The sequence below is a fragment of the Salmo salar genome, chromosome ssa13 (assembly GCF_905237065.1).
Source record: "Salmo salar chromosome ssa13, Ssal_v3.1, whole genome shotgun sequence".
In the NCBI taxonomy this organism is placed as follows: Eukaryota; Metazoa; Chordata; class Actinopteri; order Salmoniformes; family Salmonidae; genus Salmo; species Salmo salar.
The window spans coordinates 32,677,115-32,694,701 of record NC_059454.1 but is presented as its reverse complement, the minus strand read 5'-3'; the positions used below and the strand labels follow the sequence as shown (position 1 = coordinate 32,694,701).

General features: G+C 42.7%; 1 protein-coding gene across 2 annotated transcripts in view; it reads left to right on the top strand.

Annotated features, from left to right (window-relative positions):
- Positions 1-471: 471 nt before the first annotated feature.
- LOC106566904 (pleckstrin homology domain-containing family G member 4B) overlaps positions 472-17,587 on the top strand; it is a 29,304-nt gene continuing 12,188 nt past the window's right edge. Inside the window, exons 1-6 of one of the 2 annotated variants that reach the window (XM_014135476.2) lie at positions 472-775; positions 11,484-11,681; positions 11,918-13,367; positions 16,832-17,020; positions 17,114-17,237; positions 17,372-17,465. In XM_014135476.2, coding sequence (XP_013990951.1) covers positions 773-775; positions 11,484-11,681; positions 11,918-13,367; positions 16,832-17,020; positions 17,114-17,237; positions 17,372-17,465 — 2,058 coding nt within the window. In that variant the 5' untranslated portion in view covers positions 472-772. The remainder of the gene's footprint in view (positions 776-11,483; positions 11,682-11,917; positions 13,368-16,831; positions 17,021-17,113; positions 17,238-17,371; positions 17,466-17,587) is intronic. The other variant, XM_014135477.2, reaches the window with a different exon arrangement.

Genomic DNA, 17,587 nt, shown 5'->3' with positions numbered 1-17,587 from the left:
CCTAATAAAATACAAATACAAATGTGAGGTCAAGTTATCTGGTCAGAATGGAATTACCGATATTGAAGAAACCACAGCTTGTCCTCCTGAATGAAATTCTCTGTATCTATATCCACCATCTTCACATTCTCTCTGCTCACAGTGCCATAATAACAAGCATATTTAGTTCATTTGCAGGACAAAAGAGGACAGGAATGTGGAATGGAAGCCAAAGGAATGGAAAAGTGGGAAAGGTGCATGTGTGAGAGAGAAAGAGGAAGAGAGAAGGGGATGGGGAGCGAGAAAGAAAGAGGGAGGGAGAGGTGAGATGGAAGTTGAGAGTAACCCCGAAGAAAAGTAAGAAAGAATCTTGAAGGGATTTCCTTCTGAGAGGGAAAACTTCTCCCCTCCCCTCTAACTCCCTCTCTCTCGTTCTCCCTCTCCCTTGCTCTTACATGATTGCATGAGTTGCTTGTGTCATGCTGCCCCCTCTCAAACTGTGGGCAGACAAACATAACACCAGAAGAGAGAAAGCAGACAGGGAGAGTTATTAGCAGCAGCAGAAGAACATTCGGGAGCTCCAAGATTTAAAAAAGATATATATATTTTATTCAAGTTTTCCTGTTTCTATAAGTATTGTCCTCTTCACTAAGCAATGAGAGACCATGTGGATACATTGGAGAATACTGTGGTCAGTTTGTCACCTTGTGAGACCCATCTGTCTAAGGATTATCCTCTTGACTGGACTCTGTACATCCCTGCTTAACTGGATAACCAACACACTGTAGGAAACATGGTACTGTAACTGCTGCTCAAAATGGCTTAATTTGACTGTATTTCATTCAATTTCATATGTGTGTAGTTTTTGTATTTTCTTTTTTGATAGGATTTTCATCATATTGGAAATCATTTAAAATATATATTTTTTAAATGGACATGCTTCAAATGTCTAAATTGGCCCCATAATCTCTGTCATTACAAACACACATGTAGGTCTTCCTGTTTGCACACCTAGCTAGCTACACAGCAAAATGCTTTGACTCAATGTGAGGGTTTCAGGTTACTGTGGATTCGCAATTTCCCAGTGATTTCACAAAACACTCACTGAATCTGTTGCCCTGCGTCTCCTCTTAGAGTCCAGCACATAGAATTGCACAAAGGATCCCTTTGGGAAAAAATAACTGAATTAATGTTTTGCTGTTTCAAGTGCTACTCAGGCTCTGGAGAGGGGATGGCTATATGTTTATATTCTTTATAGCTCAGGATGAGAGTACATTGGAGAGGTAGACTTAGGAACTGAAGTGACCATTATACCGGTATGTTTCCGTTGAATCACAACCTGAAAACAAGAGTTATTTCTTTAGCATTAAAAATGATGTACTGTCTTGCCTGGTTACCTCAGTAAGTTCTTAAACATTGAGGTCACTCATGGAACACTATACAATTCAAGCTCTCTATGTACTTGTTATCTCTGTGATCATGCGGGGGAGGGAAAACTGCCAGTTAGAATAAAACTATGTTCAGCTGTGACATAATTACAGGTAGGAGGATGAGTAAAGATGATGAAACTGATCCCCCACTTTTAATTAAATGTTTTTAAGCTCACTACTAATGCCAGACTACTGGTCTGCCACCAACTTCAAACCATTCTGCTAGACAAGGCATCATAATTAGTATTTGCATGCAATAAATGCCCCATTTGCTGAGCTTGTGAAACAACTAAATATAACGTCTGCTTCTCAGTGGCTCAGTGATGGTTGACAGTAGATCCACACAGATTAGGCCTGTGTTTATTTTCTCTCACTGTAATTTGGCATGTTCTCATGGAGGGCGTTAGCACGTTCTGATCTGAGGTGGTGAGTCAAGATGTTGAGATATTCTCTCAGAATAGATCTACTGGTGTGTAATTGAATGCCTGTCTGTAAATTCTGCTGTGTAATGCAGGATATTTGCCCTCAGCATTTTGTGGGTCCCCGGTCCATTTACGTCAGGGAACATGTATCATGACTTTGTTCAGGTGTTATCAAGGAGAGGTTATATTTCAATTCTGCCCTCTGTTTAATTACACTGGGTATACCAAACATTAGGAATTACATTCCTAATATTGAGTTGCACCCCAACCTCATTTTATCGTCAAAACAGCCTCAGTCAGGGCATGGACTCTACAAGGTGTCAAAAGCGTTCCACAGAGATGCTGGCCCGTGTTGACGCCAATGCTTCCCACATTTGTGTCAAGTTGGCAGGATGTCCTTTGGGTGGTGGACCATTCTTGATACACACGGGAAACTGTTAAACGGGAAAAAAGCAGCAGTGTTGCAGTTCTTGATACAAACCGGTGTGCCTGGCACCTAATAGCATATCCTGTTCACAGGCACTTAAATATTTTGTCTTGCACATTCACCCTCTGAATGGTACACATACACAATCCATACACAACTAATATTATTCTGTTTGTCCTGTGGGTATCATTGCCACTGTTCCACCCCTTGTGTTGCGCTGTCATGGTGTATTTGTTTATTTATTATATGCCAACTATAAGCCAAATGCCCAAAAAAGCCTTATTATTAATTAAATAATTATGAATAGATCCACCATTGAGCACAAAAACAACACTTGTTACAGAATATTTTACATAAAAATAACATCTGTCAGACAAACCATGCCTGACAACATGATCCAATAAGACAGAAAAATAGAAGAACATTTAAAGGTTGTGGACATTGTGAACTGCAGTCAAGGGTGTGTGAAAGACAAACCATGCCCCATGTCTCAATGGTCTCAAGGCTTAAAAGCCATCTTTAACCTGTCTCCTCCCCTTCATCTACACTGATTGAAGTGGATTTAACAAGTGACATCAATAAGGATTTATAGCTTTCACCTGGATTCACCTGTCTATGTCATGGAAAGGGCAGGTGTTCTTAATGTTTTGTATACTCACTGTACATAGCTTGCTTATCAGTTTAGTTCCATGATTATGGACACAAGCACCGTTTTTAAAGAGCCAATGTCAAAAAATACATTTATGGACATTTACCTGAACAGTTGAATTAGCATGTAAATGTGCAGCAGTCAGTCTCCTACACTCAGGGCAACCATTTATGGAACCCAAAAGGGACTAAACTGAGACAGATACTGATTAAGTATCTGTAGTGATACGACAGTGAGACCCTTCTATTAACTGGCCTGTAAATGAAAACAATGTTACAGTGACATTGATTTATTTAGATCACAGATATGAATCTCATTTCTGCAACACCACACTGGTACATTTACAGTAAGTAGTCTACATCTGGGCACAAAGCCCAGAAACCTCAGCTGATTGAGGTTACAAAGGAGAAAACTTGCTGGGTTTATCTTCACAGTTGGCTGTGTTAGTTTGCAGTTGGCTGTGTTAGTTTGCATTGTTTGCCATCTCTATAAGACTAAATGCTCACTATCACAGGGACTGTATAATGACCAACACTGTACTTTTCTTAATTATTCACATATTTTATTGAAGGAGTTGCCTTCTAAATACAACTACACTCTTAGAAAAAAGGGTTCCAAACGGGTTATTTGGCTGTCCTCGTAGGATAACCCTTCCCACTGGGCACATATGTCAATTCAACGTCTATTCCACATTGGTTAAATGTAATTTTATTGAAATGACGTGGAAACAACATTGATTCAACCATTGTGTGCTAAGTGAGTTTTTGGTTCCAGGTAGAACCCTTTTTGGTTCCAGGTACAACTCTTTTGGGTTCCATTTAGAACCTTCTGTGGAAAGGGTTTTACATGGAACCCAAAAGGGTTCTACCTGGAACCAAAGAGGGTTCTTCAAATGGTTGTCCTATGGGGACAGCCAAAGAACCGTTTTAGGTTCTAGATAGCACCTTTTTTTCTAAGAGTATACTGTGGCTTGATGTTGAAATCTCATCCTTTGGATGCATGGTAGGGACTTAGCTTCTCAACTGAACAGACTCATAGCATCTTGGTTGGTTACTGACAGGCAGCTCATCCCAACTAAACAATACACACTTTTGTCCTAATCTCCATTTTGGGGCATTCCTAAAAAGTCAGTATGTGTTTGTTGTTTAGTGGATGCCAGATCAAGATATAATTAAGGCTAACCAAAGCTGTCACACAGAACTAACACACCTAATAAAATGTTCAATAGAAACATGTGAAAAATGTACCAGACGTAGGATACGAAAGATTCACGGGATAGGATGCTACAACAACCCTCTATTGGTCCAGCTGCAAAAGGATGTCCAGTGTGCCATTCCTTTTAGGTATTTGTGATCTCTTAGATTCTGACTGTAATTGGCTAGTTTGGTAAACTGTGCCTGCCTGTCCTGGGGGACCACTGAGAATGATGTGTGTTGTTTGGACAGTCATCCTGGGGGTGGCTTACAGGTCAGTGTTATCTCCTGATGCCCAACAGAAAGCTGCCCCTCAGACATTACAAAGATAGTCTGGTCTAGGAGAGTCTAAACATTATCTCCACCCAATTTGTTGAACGTTAAAAATAAAAACTGACGCAAACACAGGAAATTGAGCTTTTGCCTATCTGAAGTTAAATTTGTGTCAGAAATTGCTCAGATGCTCTGCCAAATAACATTATCCATGAACGTATTACAGAGACATTTTGTATACAAGATAATTCATACTGAAATACTTTAGGATACTTAAAAGGCGTCTTGGCCACTGGCTTAGAAGGAGTTGTTTGGGTTGGCTGTTTAGTGAAGAGAAATGTTCAACTCTGAAATATAAGAATGTACTCTACCTCCACTGGGATATCCTAATGCAATAAACTGCAATTTGAAACGACCCATTTATTTTAGAAATGGGATGTGTATTTATTTAGTGCCCAGTGTTAGACCTACCTCAGCAGAATGTCAGCACTCAGTAGTAGACCGTTAGGCAGGCTTGCTGTTTATACCTTCGGGTGTTCTCTTGTTGCTCAGACATAACAGTTACAATGAATCATGGCAGTGCTAGCCCTGCTAATGCCACTTTCCCACATTGCAGACCCTCGGCTGCTCTTCTCTTTTTTAAAATTTCCAACGACCAATGAATGACCTGTCATGCTTTCCTTAGGGCTTGTTATCATGCCTTGATAAGTAACCTGCCCTGCAGTGCTATTTTAAGTGTGGAGATCAACTCATTCAACCATAGTATGACGTAACACAAGGGCTTTATTCAGAGGCCCGTAAAGGTGCTTGAAAAATGTTTTCAGGTCAGGTCAGCCACAGACCCGGTTTTCTATTGACCCAACATCAGGCCCTGCATCTCATACAGTTGAAGTCGGAAGTTTACACACACCTGAGCCAAATACATTTAAACTCAGTTTTTCACATTTCCTGACATTTAATCCTAGTAAAAATTCCCTGTCTTAGGCCAGTTAGGATCAATCAATCAATCAATTGTATTTATAAAGCCCTTCTTACATCAGCTGATGTCACAAAGTGCTGTACAGAAACACAGCCTAAAACCCCAAAGAGCATCACCACTTTATTTTAAGAATGTGAAATGCCAGAATAATAGTAGAAAATTATTTATTTCAGCTTTTATTTCTTTCATCACATTCCCAGTGGGTCAGACGTTTACATACACTCAATTAGTATTTGGTAGCATTGCCTATAAATGGCTTAACTTAGGTCAAACATTTCGGGTGGCCTTCCATAAGCTTCCCAAAATAAATTGGGTGAATTTTGTCCCATTCCTCCTGACAGAGCTAGTGTAACTGAGTCAGGTTTGTAGGCCTCCTTGCTCGCACATGCTTTTTCTGTTCTGTCCAAACATTTTCTATGGGAATGAGGTCAGGGCTTTGTGATGGCCACTCCAATATCTTGACTTTGTTGTCCTTAACCATTTTGCCACAACTTTAAAGGTATGCTTGGGGTCATTGTCCATTTGGAAGACCCATTTGCGACCAAGCTTTAACTTCCTGACTGATGTCTTGAGATGTTGCTTAAATATATCCACATAATTTTCCTACCTCATGATGCCATCTATTTTGTGAAGTGCACCAGTCCCTCCTGCAGCAAAGCACCCCCACAACATGATGCTGCCACCCCCGTGCTTCACGGTTGGGATGGTGTTCTTCGGCTTGCAAGCATCCTCATTTTTCCTCCAAACATAACGATGGTCATTATGGCCAATCAGTTCTATTTTTGTTTCATCAGACCAGAGGACATTTCTCCAAGAAGTGCAATCTTTGTCCCCATGTGCAGTTGCAAACCGTAGTCTGGCTTTTTTATGCCGATTTTGGAGCAGTGGCTTCTTCCTTGCTGAGCGGCCTTTCAGGTTATGTCGATATCGTTTTACTGTGGATATAGATACTTTTGTACCCTTTTCCTCCAGCATCTTCATAAGGTCCTTTGCTGTTGTTCTGGGATTGATTTACACTTTTCTCACCAAAGTACGTTAATCTCTAGGAGACAGAACGCATCTTGCGTGGTCCCATGGTGTTTATACTTGCGTACTATTGTTTGTACAGATGAACGTGGTACCTTCAGGCGTTTGGAAATGCTCCCAAGGATGAACCAGACTTGTGGAGGTCTAAAAAAAAAATCTGAGGTCTTGGCTGATTTCTTTTAATTTTCCCAAGATGTCAAGCAAAGAGGCACTGAGTTTGAAGGTAGGCCTTGAAATACAACCACAGGTACACCTCCAATTGACTCAAATGATGTCAATTAGCATATCAGAAGCTTCTAAAGCCGTGATATCATTTTCTGGAATTTTCCAAGCTGTTTAAAGGCACAGTCAACTTATGTAAACTTCTGACCAACTGGAATTGTGATGCAGTGAATTATAAGTGAAATAATATGTCTGTAAACAATTGTTGGAAAAATGACTTGTGTCATGCACACAGTTGAGGTCTTAACCGACTTGCCAAAACTATAGTTTGTTAACAAGAAATTTGTGGAGTGGTTGAAAAACGAGTTTTAATGACTCCAACCAAAGTGTATGTAAACTTCCAACTTCAACGGTATGAAAAATTCAGACTATGAAGAACAAAACACATCTTTCATAGAAACTCCCTAGATCATGTAGCAGGTGTTTCTATCTTCTTCAGGGGCAACAGAGCTTTTCCAAGACAATGATCCAACATTCATAAGATGAATATCCCAAGTGTTTCCCAGCTAAAGTACATCATCAATTGTAAATAATCATGAGCCCACCGCTGTTGGCTCATTGATGTGTACCCAAAGGGTGTGTGTCTAAGGCTCTGAGCTGTGGCCCAGTCATGCGAGAAGTGTAATGACCGTTGTCTTTGGAGAGATCAAGAGGGAGTGTCCATGTTATATGCAGAACTTGTCCCTAAAGCCTTTTCAGAGACTTGGGAGAGGCTTTTAGAGGAGGTCTAGTATCTTGTGTCAGACTTAGGGTTGCAAAGCTAATGGTACTTTACCAAAGTTACTGGAAAATCTTCAGTAATTTCGGTACTTAACAGAAGATCTATTGCAATCTATCGCAACTTTGGTAATTTATACTTGAATAACTTTTTTAAAGTATTAATATATACAGTAGTATACATTTTTTTATACCTGTGTCCATATTGTCCATGAGTTTCTAGTAGAAAGACCATATGGTTCTCTTCCAACTTTTTACTTTTTTCAAAACTTCCATCAGTTTGATGCCAAAACATTGACAACAAATACATACTGACATAGTAAAATAAATAAAGGTGTGTAAATAAATATATAAAGAGTATTTCATGCTAAAACCCTCATATTAAACACCAACGGTATTCACTAAGTTGATATTTAGGATAATATTTTACAGCTTTGTCAATTACATGTTTTAAATCATCGTAATTAGTTATTTCATATATTTTACATGTGATAAGGCCACGCAGAGGGCCAAAGATAATTACAGACACCTGTAAAAAAGGTCCGCTAGATGTTTTGTGATTACAAAAAATCCTTGAAAGATACCAAAATTCTGGTAGTTTACAGGTAAACTTTGAAGGTTTCCAGTAATATGTCCTGCCTTTGCAACCCTAGTCAGACTGTTACATAAAAGTGTACAAATCGAGCAGTCAGAGTACAGATTGGGTTGCTGGGTGCAGAGGTTAGTGAAAGGGTAGGTTTTTCTCCTGACCACCTGTCACGTCCTGACCAGCAGAGGGCGTAATTGTATTAGTTTTGGTCAGGACGTGGCAGAGTTTTGTGTTATGTGTTAGTTAATTGGGGTTGGACTCCCAATTGAAGGCAGGTGTGTTGAGTTGCCTTTGATTGGGAGTCCTATATAGTAGTGTGTGTTTTTCCTTGGGGTTGTGGGTATTTGTTTCTGTTCAGTGTGTTATGCTGTCAGTACTGTTTGGCTGTCGGTTGTTTCTTGTTTTGTAAATTGTATAGTGTTCGCTCTTTATTAAATGATGATGAACACTAACTCCGCTGCACCTTGGTCCATTCCTGAAGACAGCCCTCACACCACCATAGACTAGCAGATGTTCTAACTGAGAGCTGGATGGGAAGTAGTCTAGTTAGCCAGATGAGGTCTGAGGGGATTGGTCTGGTCACATCCTGATACGCCCAGACTTTCTCTCCACCTCCACACCACAGCTGGGATACATTGAGTTATGTGGAGTGATCTGTGGAATGATCACAGTGGTATTTCTCTATTCAAAACAAACTGAACAGAGATGCAAGCAGGCAACATATTTTCCCATTGAGGAAACAGATGTAGCCTATTGTTGATAACATCGCTTCATCTTTACATTTTGCATATTTATTGAAATGCCTACTCTTTGTGGAAATATAATTGAACAATCAAGAGGGTGGTGTCTAGTAACATTTGCCAGTCATTATATCCCTGCAATTATATTGAAACCAGGCTATGTAACTTGGCAAGGCATTGTAACCACATTGCACCAGAAACCATATAACAATGTTTTCTCCTACAGAGGCTATCTATTGAGATTAGAAACACGCACATGTACATTTACCTCCCACAGCCGACACATGGCCTTCACAAAGCTAAATTAAGCAGGGCCTAAAAGTGGGTGATGGGCCAGTCTGATGAGATCAGAGAGAATGTGAAACCATAAACCAGGCCTCTTTTCTAGTTGAGACCCCCGGTCTGTTTATGGATAATTGGTATCTGCCTATATGATTCTTAGGCTGCTTAATGTCTCCTGTGATACTGTAGCCACCCTGACATCCACAGCAACTTTGCCCTCGTGTTGTCAACATCTGTCTCTGGTGAACGGTTATTGGCTTGTGCTGTATGAAGGAAGAAAAAAAAGGTGGGGTCTGACATCTTATTGGAAAAATACTGAAGGATGCCAGGATCAAAGGATAGCAGACAATGGTGACTGTGTATTTTATGACCTTAAGGGATGCAGTGCTGCTTTTAGATGTTCAAATCAGCGATATATGACACCATAGCCATCAGAAAGTATTCACACCTGTCACAGTATCTAACAAAGGTGGCGCCCCTCCTCGGTCGGGCGGCACTCGGCGGTCGTCGTCGCCGGCCTATTAGCTGCCACCGATCGTTGTTTCTGTGTCTTTTGGTTTTGTCTGTCTATCTCGCACCTGTTTTGTGTTTGTCATTAGTGGGGGGTTATTTAGTGTGTATTTTCAGTTGGGGTTCTCGTGCGGGATTGTTTATTGTCCACTCAGGACAGTTGTGATTGTAAATTGTTATTGTCTATTATTATTGCCGGGCTGCGCCCCGTGCGCTTTTTTTTCCAGTGCGCTTATTTTGGGAAGGTGTTTTTCCCCTGGCAGACTTCGCCACGCGCCTGGTGCCCTACGGCTATTGCGTGTTACTAATATTATTAAAACACCGTTGCTCCGGCCCTCTGTCTCCTGCTCCTGATTCCACATCTCCACTGGTCCTAGACAGCCGTGACAACACCCCTTGACTTTTTCCACATTTTGTTATGTTACAGCCTGAATTTAAAATTGATTCAATTGAGATGATTTGTCACTGGCCTACACACAATACCCCATAATGTCAAAGTAGAATTGTGTTTTTACCCCATTTTTACAAATTAATAAAAAATGAAAAGCTGAAATGTGTTGAGTCTATAAGTATTCAAACTATTTGTTATGGCAAGCCTAAATAAGTTCACAAGTAAAAATGTGCTTAACACGTCACATAATAAATTGCATGGACTCACTCTGTGTGCAATAATAGTGTTTAACAGGATTTTTGAATGACTACCTGATTTCTGTACCACACACATACAATTATCTAAAGGTCCCTCAGTTGAGCAGAGAATTCCAAACACAGATTCAACCACAAAGACTAGGGAGGTCTTCCAATGCCTAGCAAAGAAGGGCACCTATTGGTAGATGGGTAAAAAAAGCAGACAAATCCCTTTGAGCACGGTGAAGTTATTAATTACACTTTAGATGGTGTATCAATGCACCCAGTCACTACAAAGACACAGGCGTCCTTCCTAACTCAGTTGTCAGAGAGGAAGGAAACCACTCAGAGATTTCACCATGAGGCCAATAGTGACTTTAAAACAGTTAAAACAGAGTTTAATGGCTGTGATATGAGAAAACTGAGGATGGATCAACAACATTGTAGTTACTCTACAATACTAACCTAATTGACATAGTGAAAAGAAGGAAGCCTGTACAGAATTTAATATTCCAAAACATCCATCCTGTTTGCAATAAGGCACTAAAGTAATACTGAAGAAAATGCGGCAAAGCAATTCAATTTTTGTCCATAATATAAAGTGCTATGTTTGGGGCAAATCCAATACAACACATTACTGCGTGCCACTCTCCATATTTTCAAGCATAGTGGTGACTGCATCATGTTATGGCATGCTTGGAATCATTAAGGAATGGGGAATTTTTCAGGATAAAAAAGAAACAGAATGGAGCTAAGTACAGGCAAAATCCTAGAGGAAAACCTGGTTCAGTCTGCTTTCCACCAGACATTGGCAGATGAATTCACATTTCAGCATGACAATAACCTAAAACACGATGCCAAATCTACACTGGAGTTGCTTACCAAGAAGACAGTGAATGTTCCTGAGTGGCCGAGTTACAGTTTTAACTTAAATCTACTGGAAAATCTATGACAAGACCTAAAAATGGTCTACAACCCATTTGACAGAGCTTGAAGATTTTTGAAAAGAATAATGGGCAAATGTTTCACAATCCAGGTGTGGAAAGAGACTCGCAGCTTTAATCGCTGCCAAAGGTGCGTCTACAAAGTATTGACCCAGGGGTGTGAATACTAAATGAGACATTGCAAAATTGTATGAAAACAGGTTTCCACTTTGTCATTATGGTGTATTGTGTGTAGATGGGTTAGAGAAAAAAATTAATGTAATCATTTTTTAATTCAGGCTGTAACACAACAAAATGTGGAATAAGTCAAGGGCTATGAATACTTTCTGAATGTACTGTATGTGGGAGAAAAAAAACTCCTGCCTGTATCTAATCTTTATCTTTAGCTTTTCCTGGTCATTTTCTTTGTTATTGTTGAATATTTACATTTTTGTTTGTGCTGACCTTTATTTGTGCTATCTCTTATGTTAATAGAACACTGAGTCTCTGGACAGGTCCATCCAGAACACTCTCTCAGCCCTCTTTCCCCCCTTTGAGGCCACAGCCCCCACCGTCCTGAGCCAGCTCTTCCAGGTAATAGAGGAACGTTTCCGTGGAGACGCCCTCCAGTGTCTACTGGACTTCCTCATCCCGGCCAAACACATCCTTGAGAGTGTTCAGCAGGCTGCCTGTGTGAGTCAACAACCTCAGAGCTATACTTATCAGCACAGATGCACAGCTATACAAAAAAATACATACCGTGACAGTTTACCATACACACCTACAGGCTCAAATAACGACCACCTATGCAAAACAAAGTTAGCTCAATTACAAAGTTTGCAACTGCCTTCAACTCCTCTCTGTCTTGTACTGCTAATTGAAAAGACAAATTAAATGGTAAAAAAATGTCTGTCATTTTCTCCCGTTAGGCCCAGTACTCTGATGTGGTGTTCTGCTGTGAGGGCTGGCCTCTGTGCCTGCATGAGAAAGTGGTGATTCAGCTGGCCCCGATCAACCCCCTATTTCTGTGCCCAGGGGACTTCTACTTGCAGGTTGCTCCCTTCTCTGAGCAGGCCGCCCGCATCGTGGTCCGGAGCCTGCTGGAGGACGGACAGGGTCAGGTGGTGGAGGTGGAGGTGGAGGAGACACCCATCCCTGAGACCTCCTACCCCTGCATCTTCTCTGAGGACTGGCTAGGGGAGCTCAACCAAGGCCGCCACGGTACTCCACTTAGCCACTGTGTCCTCTCCACAGACCAGGGCACGGTGAAGGTGCCATGGGCGCAGGTCACTCTCCCTGAGTTTGTGGATAAACCCAGAACTATGGCCTCATCATCTCTTTCCCCGGCTGCTGTTCAACAGGAGGTAGTGGCAGGGCCCAGGCCCTCATTGGTCCTGCCTCACCCTGCACCTGCGTACTCTGTGGAGACTAGGATCTCTCCTGCTAAACATGGCATTGCGGTGTCGCTGCGTCTGGTGGACAGTAATTGCTCCCGGCTGGTTAAGGTGGATCAGGATGGGCCTATGGCTAAGCCCATAGGCTGGGTGTCTCCCAACACATGGGACAGCCGCAGCAACAACACCTCTGAGGTTGAGGGGGAATACGTGGACTTGGTGGAGTTCACAAACAAGAAAGAAGCATTGCTCCTCAGTGGGGCCCACAGTCACAAACACCCCAGAGCGCTCATGTCTAGGCCTGTTCCACTTAACAGTCCTGGTGTCCCTCTGGCTCCAGCCCTGCCCCTGTCCTTGGCCCAAGCCCTGGCCCCCAACCAGCCCCTCAAGGAACCCTTACCCTGCGGCCGGACCATCCGGTCCTCCGAGGAGCCCCCCTGCACCCCTTGCATGAGGAGGAGAATGGGCCAGGTGTCCAAAGCACAGGAGCTCAGGTGCCGGTACAGGGAGTCTTACCATTCAGCACTTCAGAACCCTGTTACCTTTGAGAGAGACAATACACTGAATACACTGGCGGTTCTGGAGGAGGCTGGTCCATGTGAGGGGAGGCTGGGACTAGAGGGTAAAGAACTATGTCCTGGTGTCTCCCAGCAGTGCTGCCATCCAGACCCAGGACATCATGACCAGATTCCTCCTGTTAGCACTGTTACCTGTAGGGAGTCGGGAGAAAGTAACACTATATCCAGTGGAATTTTACAAGGCCTGAGTGACACTATAGAGAACAATGGGAGATGTCCCTCTTCTCTGTCGACTACTGTTGTGGACACATCAGAGAAGTGTGAAGTAGTGATACAAGGAAGAAAAATTAGGAGGGATATTGTCTCGTCTGCAGAGAAGATTCCCAGCTTACATGTAGTGCAATGTAAAAACGCCACAGCTTTTGGACTGGTTTCCCCAAAGATGAACAGGCGGAGACTGCCCAAAGGTAAGAGATCTACAGCATGAAATTTGTTTCTTATTCTGTAATATATAAAGGTGATTTTTTTTAAACACAATTGTTTAAAAAATAAATGGCGCTGGAGGAGATGGCTGCCGTTTTACGGGCTCTTAAGTGCTATTGTGTGTGTTTTTTCGCGTTATTTGTAACTTATTTTGTACATAATGTTGCTGCTACCGTCTCTTATGAATCAAAAGAGCTTCTGGAAATCAGAACAGTGATTACTCACATCGTACTGGATGAAGATTTTTTCTTTAAAACCTCTTAAGGATCCGCCCCTTTTTTTCAATTTTCACCTAAAATGACATACCCAAATCTAACTGCCTGTAGTTCAGGCCCTGAAGCAGGGATATGCATATCTTGGTACCATTTGAAAGGAAACACTTTGAAATTTGTGGAAATGTGAAAGGAATGTAGGAGAATATAACACAATAGATGTGCAAAAGAGCAGAAAAACAAAAACAAATATGGGGATGAGGTAGGTAGTTGGTTGGATGGATGGGCTATTTACAGATGGGCTGTGTACAGTGATTGGTAAGCTTGTAAGGATCATACGGCGAGTGGGTAATCTGCCTTTACCATCAGTCCTATTAGCCAATGTACAATGTTTGGATAACAAAATAGATGAGCTACGATCACGAATATCCTACCAACGGGACATTAGAAACTGTAATATCTTGTGTTTCACCGAGTCATGGCTGAACGACGAAATGGATGAAATACAGCTGCCAGGGTTTACGCAGCATCCGCAAGATAGACCAGCTGCCTCCTGTAAGTCAAGGGGTGGCAGCCTGTGTATATTTGTAAACAACAGCTGGTGCACGAAATCTAATACTAAGGAAGTCTCAAGGTTTTGCTCACCTGAGGTAGAGTATCTCATGACAAGCTGTAGACCACACTATTTACCGAGACAGTTTTCATCTATAATTTTCGTAGCTGTCTATTTACCACCACAAATCGATGCTGACACTGTCCACACTCAATGAGCTGTATAAGGCCATAAGCAAACAGGAAAACGCTCATTCAGAGGGGGCGCTCCTAGTGGCCGCAGACTTTAATGGGAAACTTAACCGTTTTACCTCATTTCTACCAGCATGTTAAATGTGCAACTAGAGGGAAAGAACTCTGGACCACCTTTACTCCACACAAAGAGACGCTTTCAAAGCTCTCCTTCACCCTCCATTTGGCAAATCTGACCACAATTCTATCCTCCTGATTCCTGCTTACAAGCAAAAACTAAAAGCTGGAAGCACCAATGACTCGGTCAATAAAGAAGTAGTCAGATGACGCAGATGCTAAGCTACAGGACTGTTTTGCTAGCACAGACTGGAATACGTTTCGGGATTCTTCCAATGGCATTGAGAAGTACACCACATCAGTCACTGGCTTCATCAATAAGTGCATCGATGACATCGTCCCCACAGTGACCGTACCTACCCCAACCAGAAGCCATGGATTACAGGCAACATCCGCTCTGAGTTAAAGGGTAGAGCTGCCGCTTTCAAGGAGTGGGACTCTAACCTGGACGATTATAACAAATCCCTCTACGCTCTCAGATGAACCATCAAACAGGCAAAGCATCAATACAGGACTAAGATTGAAATGTACTACACCGGCTTCAACACTCGTCGGATGTGACAGGGCTTGCAAACTATAACAGACTACAAAGGGAAGCACAGCTGCGAGCTGCCCATTGACACGAGCTTACCAGCCGAGCTAAATCACGTCTATGCTCGCTTCGAGGCAAGCAACACTGAAGCATGCATGAGAGCATCAGTTGTTCCAGATGACTGTGTGATCACGCTCTCCGTAGCCGATGTGAGTAAGGCTTTTAAACAGGTCACATTCACAAGGCCGCGGGATCAGACAGATTACAAGGACGTGTACTCCGAGCTTGCGCTGACCAACTGGCAAGTGTCTTCGCTGACATTTTCAACCTGTAGCACTCACGTCTGTAGTCATGAAGTGCTTTGAAATGCTTGTCATGGCTCATATCAACACCATTATCCCAGAAACCCTAAACCCACTGCAATTTGTATACCGCCCAAACAGATCCACAGATGATGCCAACTCTATTGCACTCCACACTGCCCTTTCCCACCTGGACAAAAGGAACACCTATGTGAGAATGCTATTCATTGACTACAGCTCAGCGTTCAACACCCTAGTGCCCTCAAAGCTAATCTCTTAACTACGGACCCTAGGATCCTGGACTTCCTGACAGGTCGCTCCTAGGTGGTAAGGGTAGGTAACAACACATTTGCCCTGCTGATCCTCAACATGGGGGCCCCTCAGGGGTGTGTGCTCAGTCCCCTCCTGTACTCTGTGTTCACCCATGACTGGCACGACTCCAACACCATCATTAAGTTTGCCGACGACACAACAGTGGTAGGCCTGATCACCGACAACGATGAGACAGCCTATAGGGAGGAGGTCAGAGACCTGGCCGTGAGGTGCCAGGAAAACAACCTCTCCCTCAACGTGATCAAGACACAAGAGATGATTGTGGACTATAGGAAAAGGAGGACCGAGCACGCCCCCATTCTCATTGACGGGGCTGTAATGGAGCAGGTTGAGAGATTCATGTTTCTTGGTGTCCATATCACCAACAAACTATCATGGTCCAAACACACCAAGACAGTCGTGAAGAGGACACGACAAAGCCTATTCCCCCTCAGGAGACTGAAAAGATTTGGCATGGGTCCTCAGATCCTCAAAAAGTTATACAGATTCACCATCGAGAACATCCTGACTGGTTGCATCACTGCCTGGTATGGCAACTGCTCGACCTCCGACTGCAAGGCACTACAGAGGGCAGTGCGAACGGCCCAGCACATCACTGGGGCCAAGCTTCCTGCCATCCAAGACCTCTATACCAGGCGGTGTCAGAGGAAGGCCCTAAAAATTGTGAAAGACTCCAGCCACTCTCGTCATAGACTGTTCTTACATTTACATTTACATTTAAGTCATTTAGCAGACGCTCTTATCCAGAGTGACTTACAAATTGGTGCATTCACCTTATGATATCCAGTGGAACAGTTCTCTCTGCTACCGCATGGCAAGCGGTATCGGAGCACCAAGTCTAGGTCCAAAAGGCTTCTTAACAGCTTCTACCCCCAAGCCATAAGACTCCTGAACAGCTAATCGAATGGCTACCCGGACTATTTGCATGGTCCCCCCCCCCCCACCCCCTCTTTTACGCTGCTGCTACTCTCTGGTTATTATCTATGCATAGTCACTTTAACTATACCTACATGTACATATTACCTCAATTATTTTTGACTCATCTATTTTTTACTGAACACTTATTTTTCTTAAAACTGCATTGTTGGTTAAGGGCTTGTAAGTAAGCATTTCACTGTAAGCTTTTCACCTGTTGTATACGGCGCATGTGACAAATCAAATTTGATTTGATTTATTACATCCCTCTGTACCATTCTTCCTCTCTAAAGATGTCTCCCAGGCTTGCCAACCCTCCATGTCTGTTAGAAACGGACAACAGACCACTCCACCGGCCCCTCTCCCTGAGACAACCCAGCAGCCCCCGGGTCACTATGCTGTGCCCAGGTCTAAGGTCCAGGCACCAGACTCAGCAGAACCTAACACTCACCCCCTCCAGATGGGAATAGCATGTCTTACTGGTATGGAACCCTTACATAGTTTGCCTTAGAGACAGAGATGGATGACATCTCTGTTCAGTGAAAGATCCTCATGTTCCCCTCTCCCATATTTAGGAGGCAGAGACAGGACAGGTCGGTTGGTGGTTGAGGTGTACGGAGACCAGGAAGGATGGAGATCTCCTTCAGTGTCTAGTCTAGAACTCTGCAAACTGCTGCTCTACCTCCACTCTGTAATCAGGTATATTGTGCATTGTGCATTGTGGTTCAGGCTACAGAGGTTTTTAACCTCAATGGGTTTTACCTGGTTAAAAAAAGGTTAAATAAAATATAAAATAAAAAATAATTCATTGTTTTCATCTTCATATTTTCTAGGAGAGAACTAAGAGAACTTGGACTGACACTAGTTATTGATGCTCGGCAGAATCCACCTCCATCACAGTTCAATAAGGCCTTGCTGATGCTTCAGGTATGAAAGCCTTGTCATCTTCCAGGTCATATTGGGATCTGCACTACACAAAATCACATCAAGAGGATAGCAACTGGCTAAAAATGATACTGAACTCAACTAAACTTTTCCCTCTGTTTATT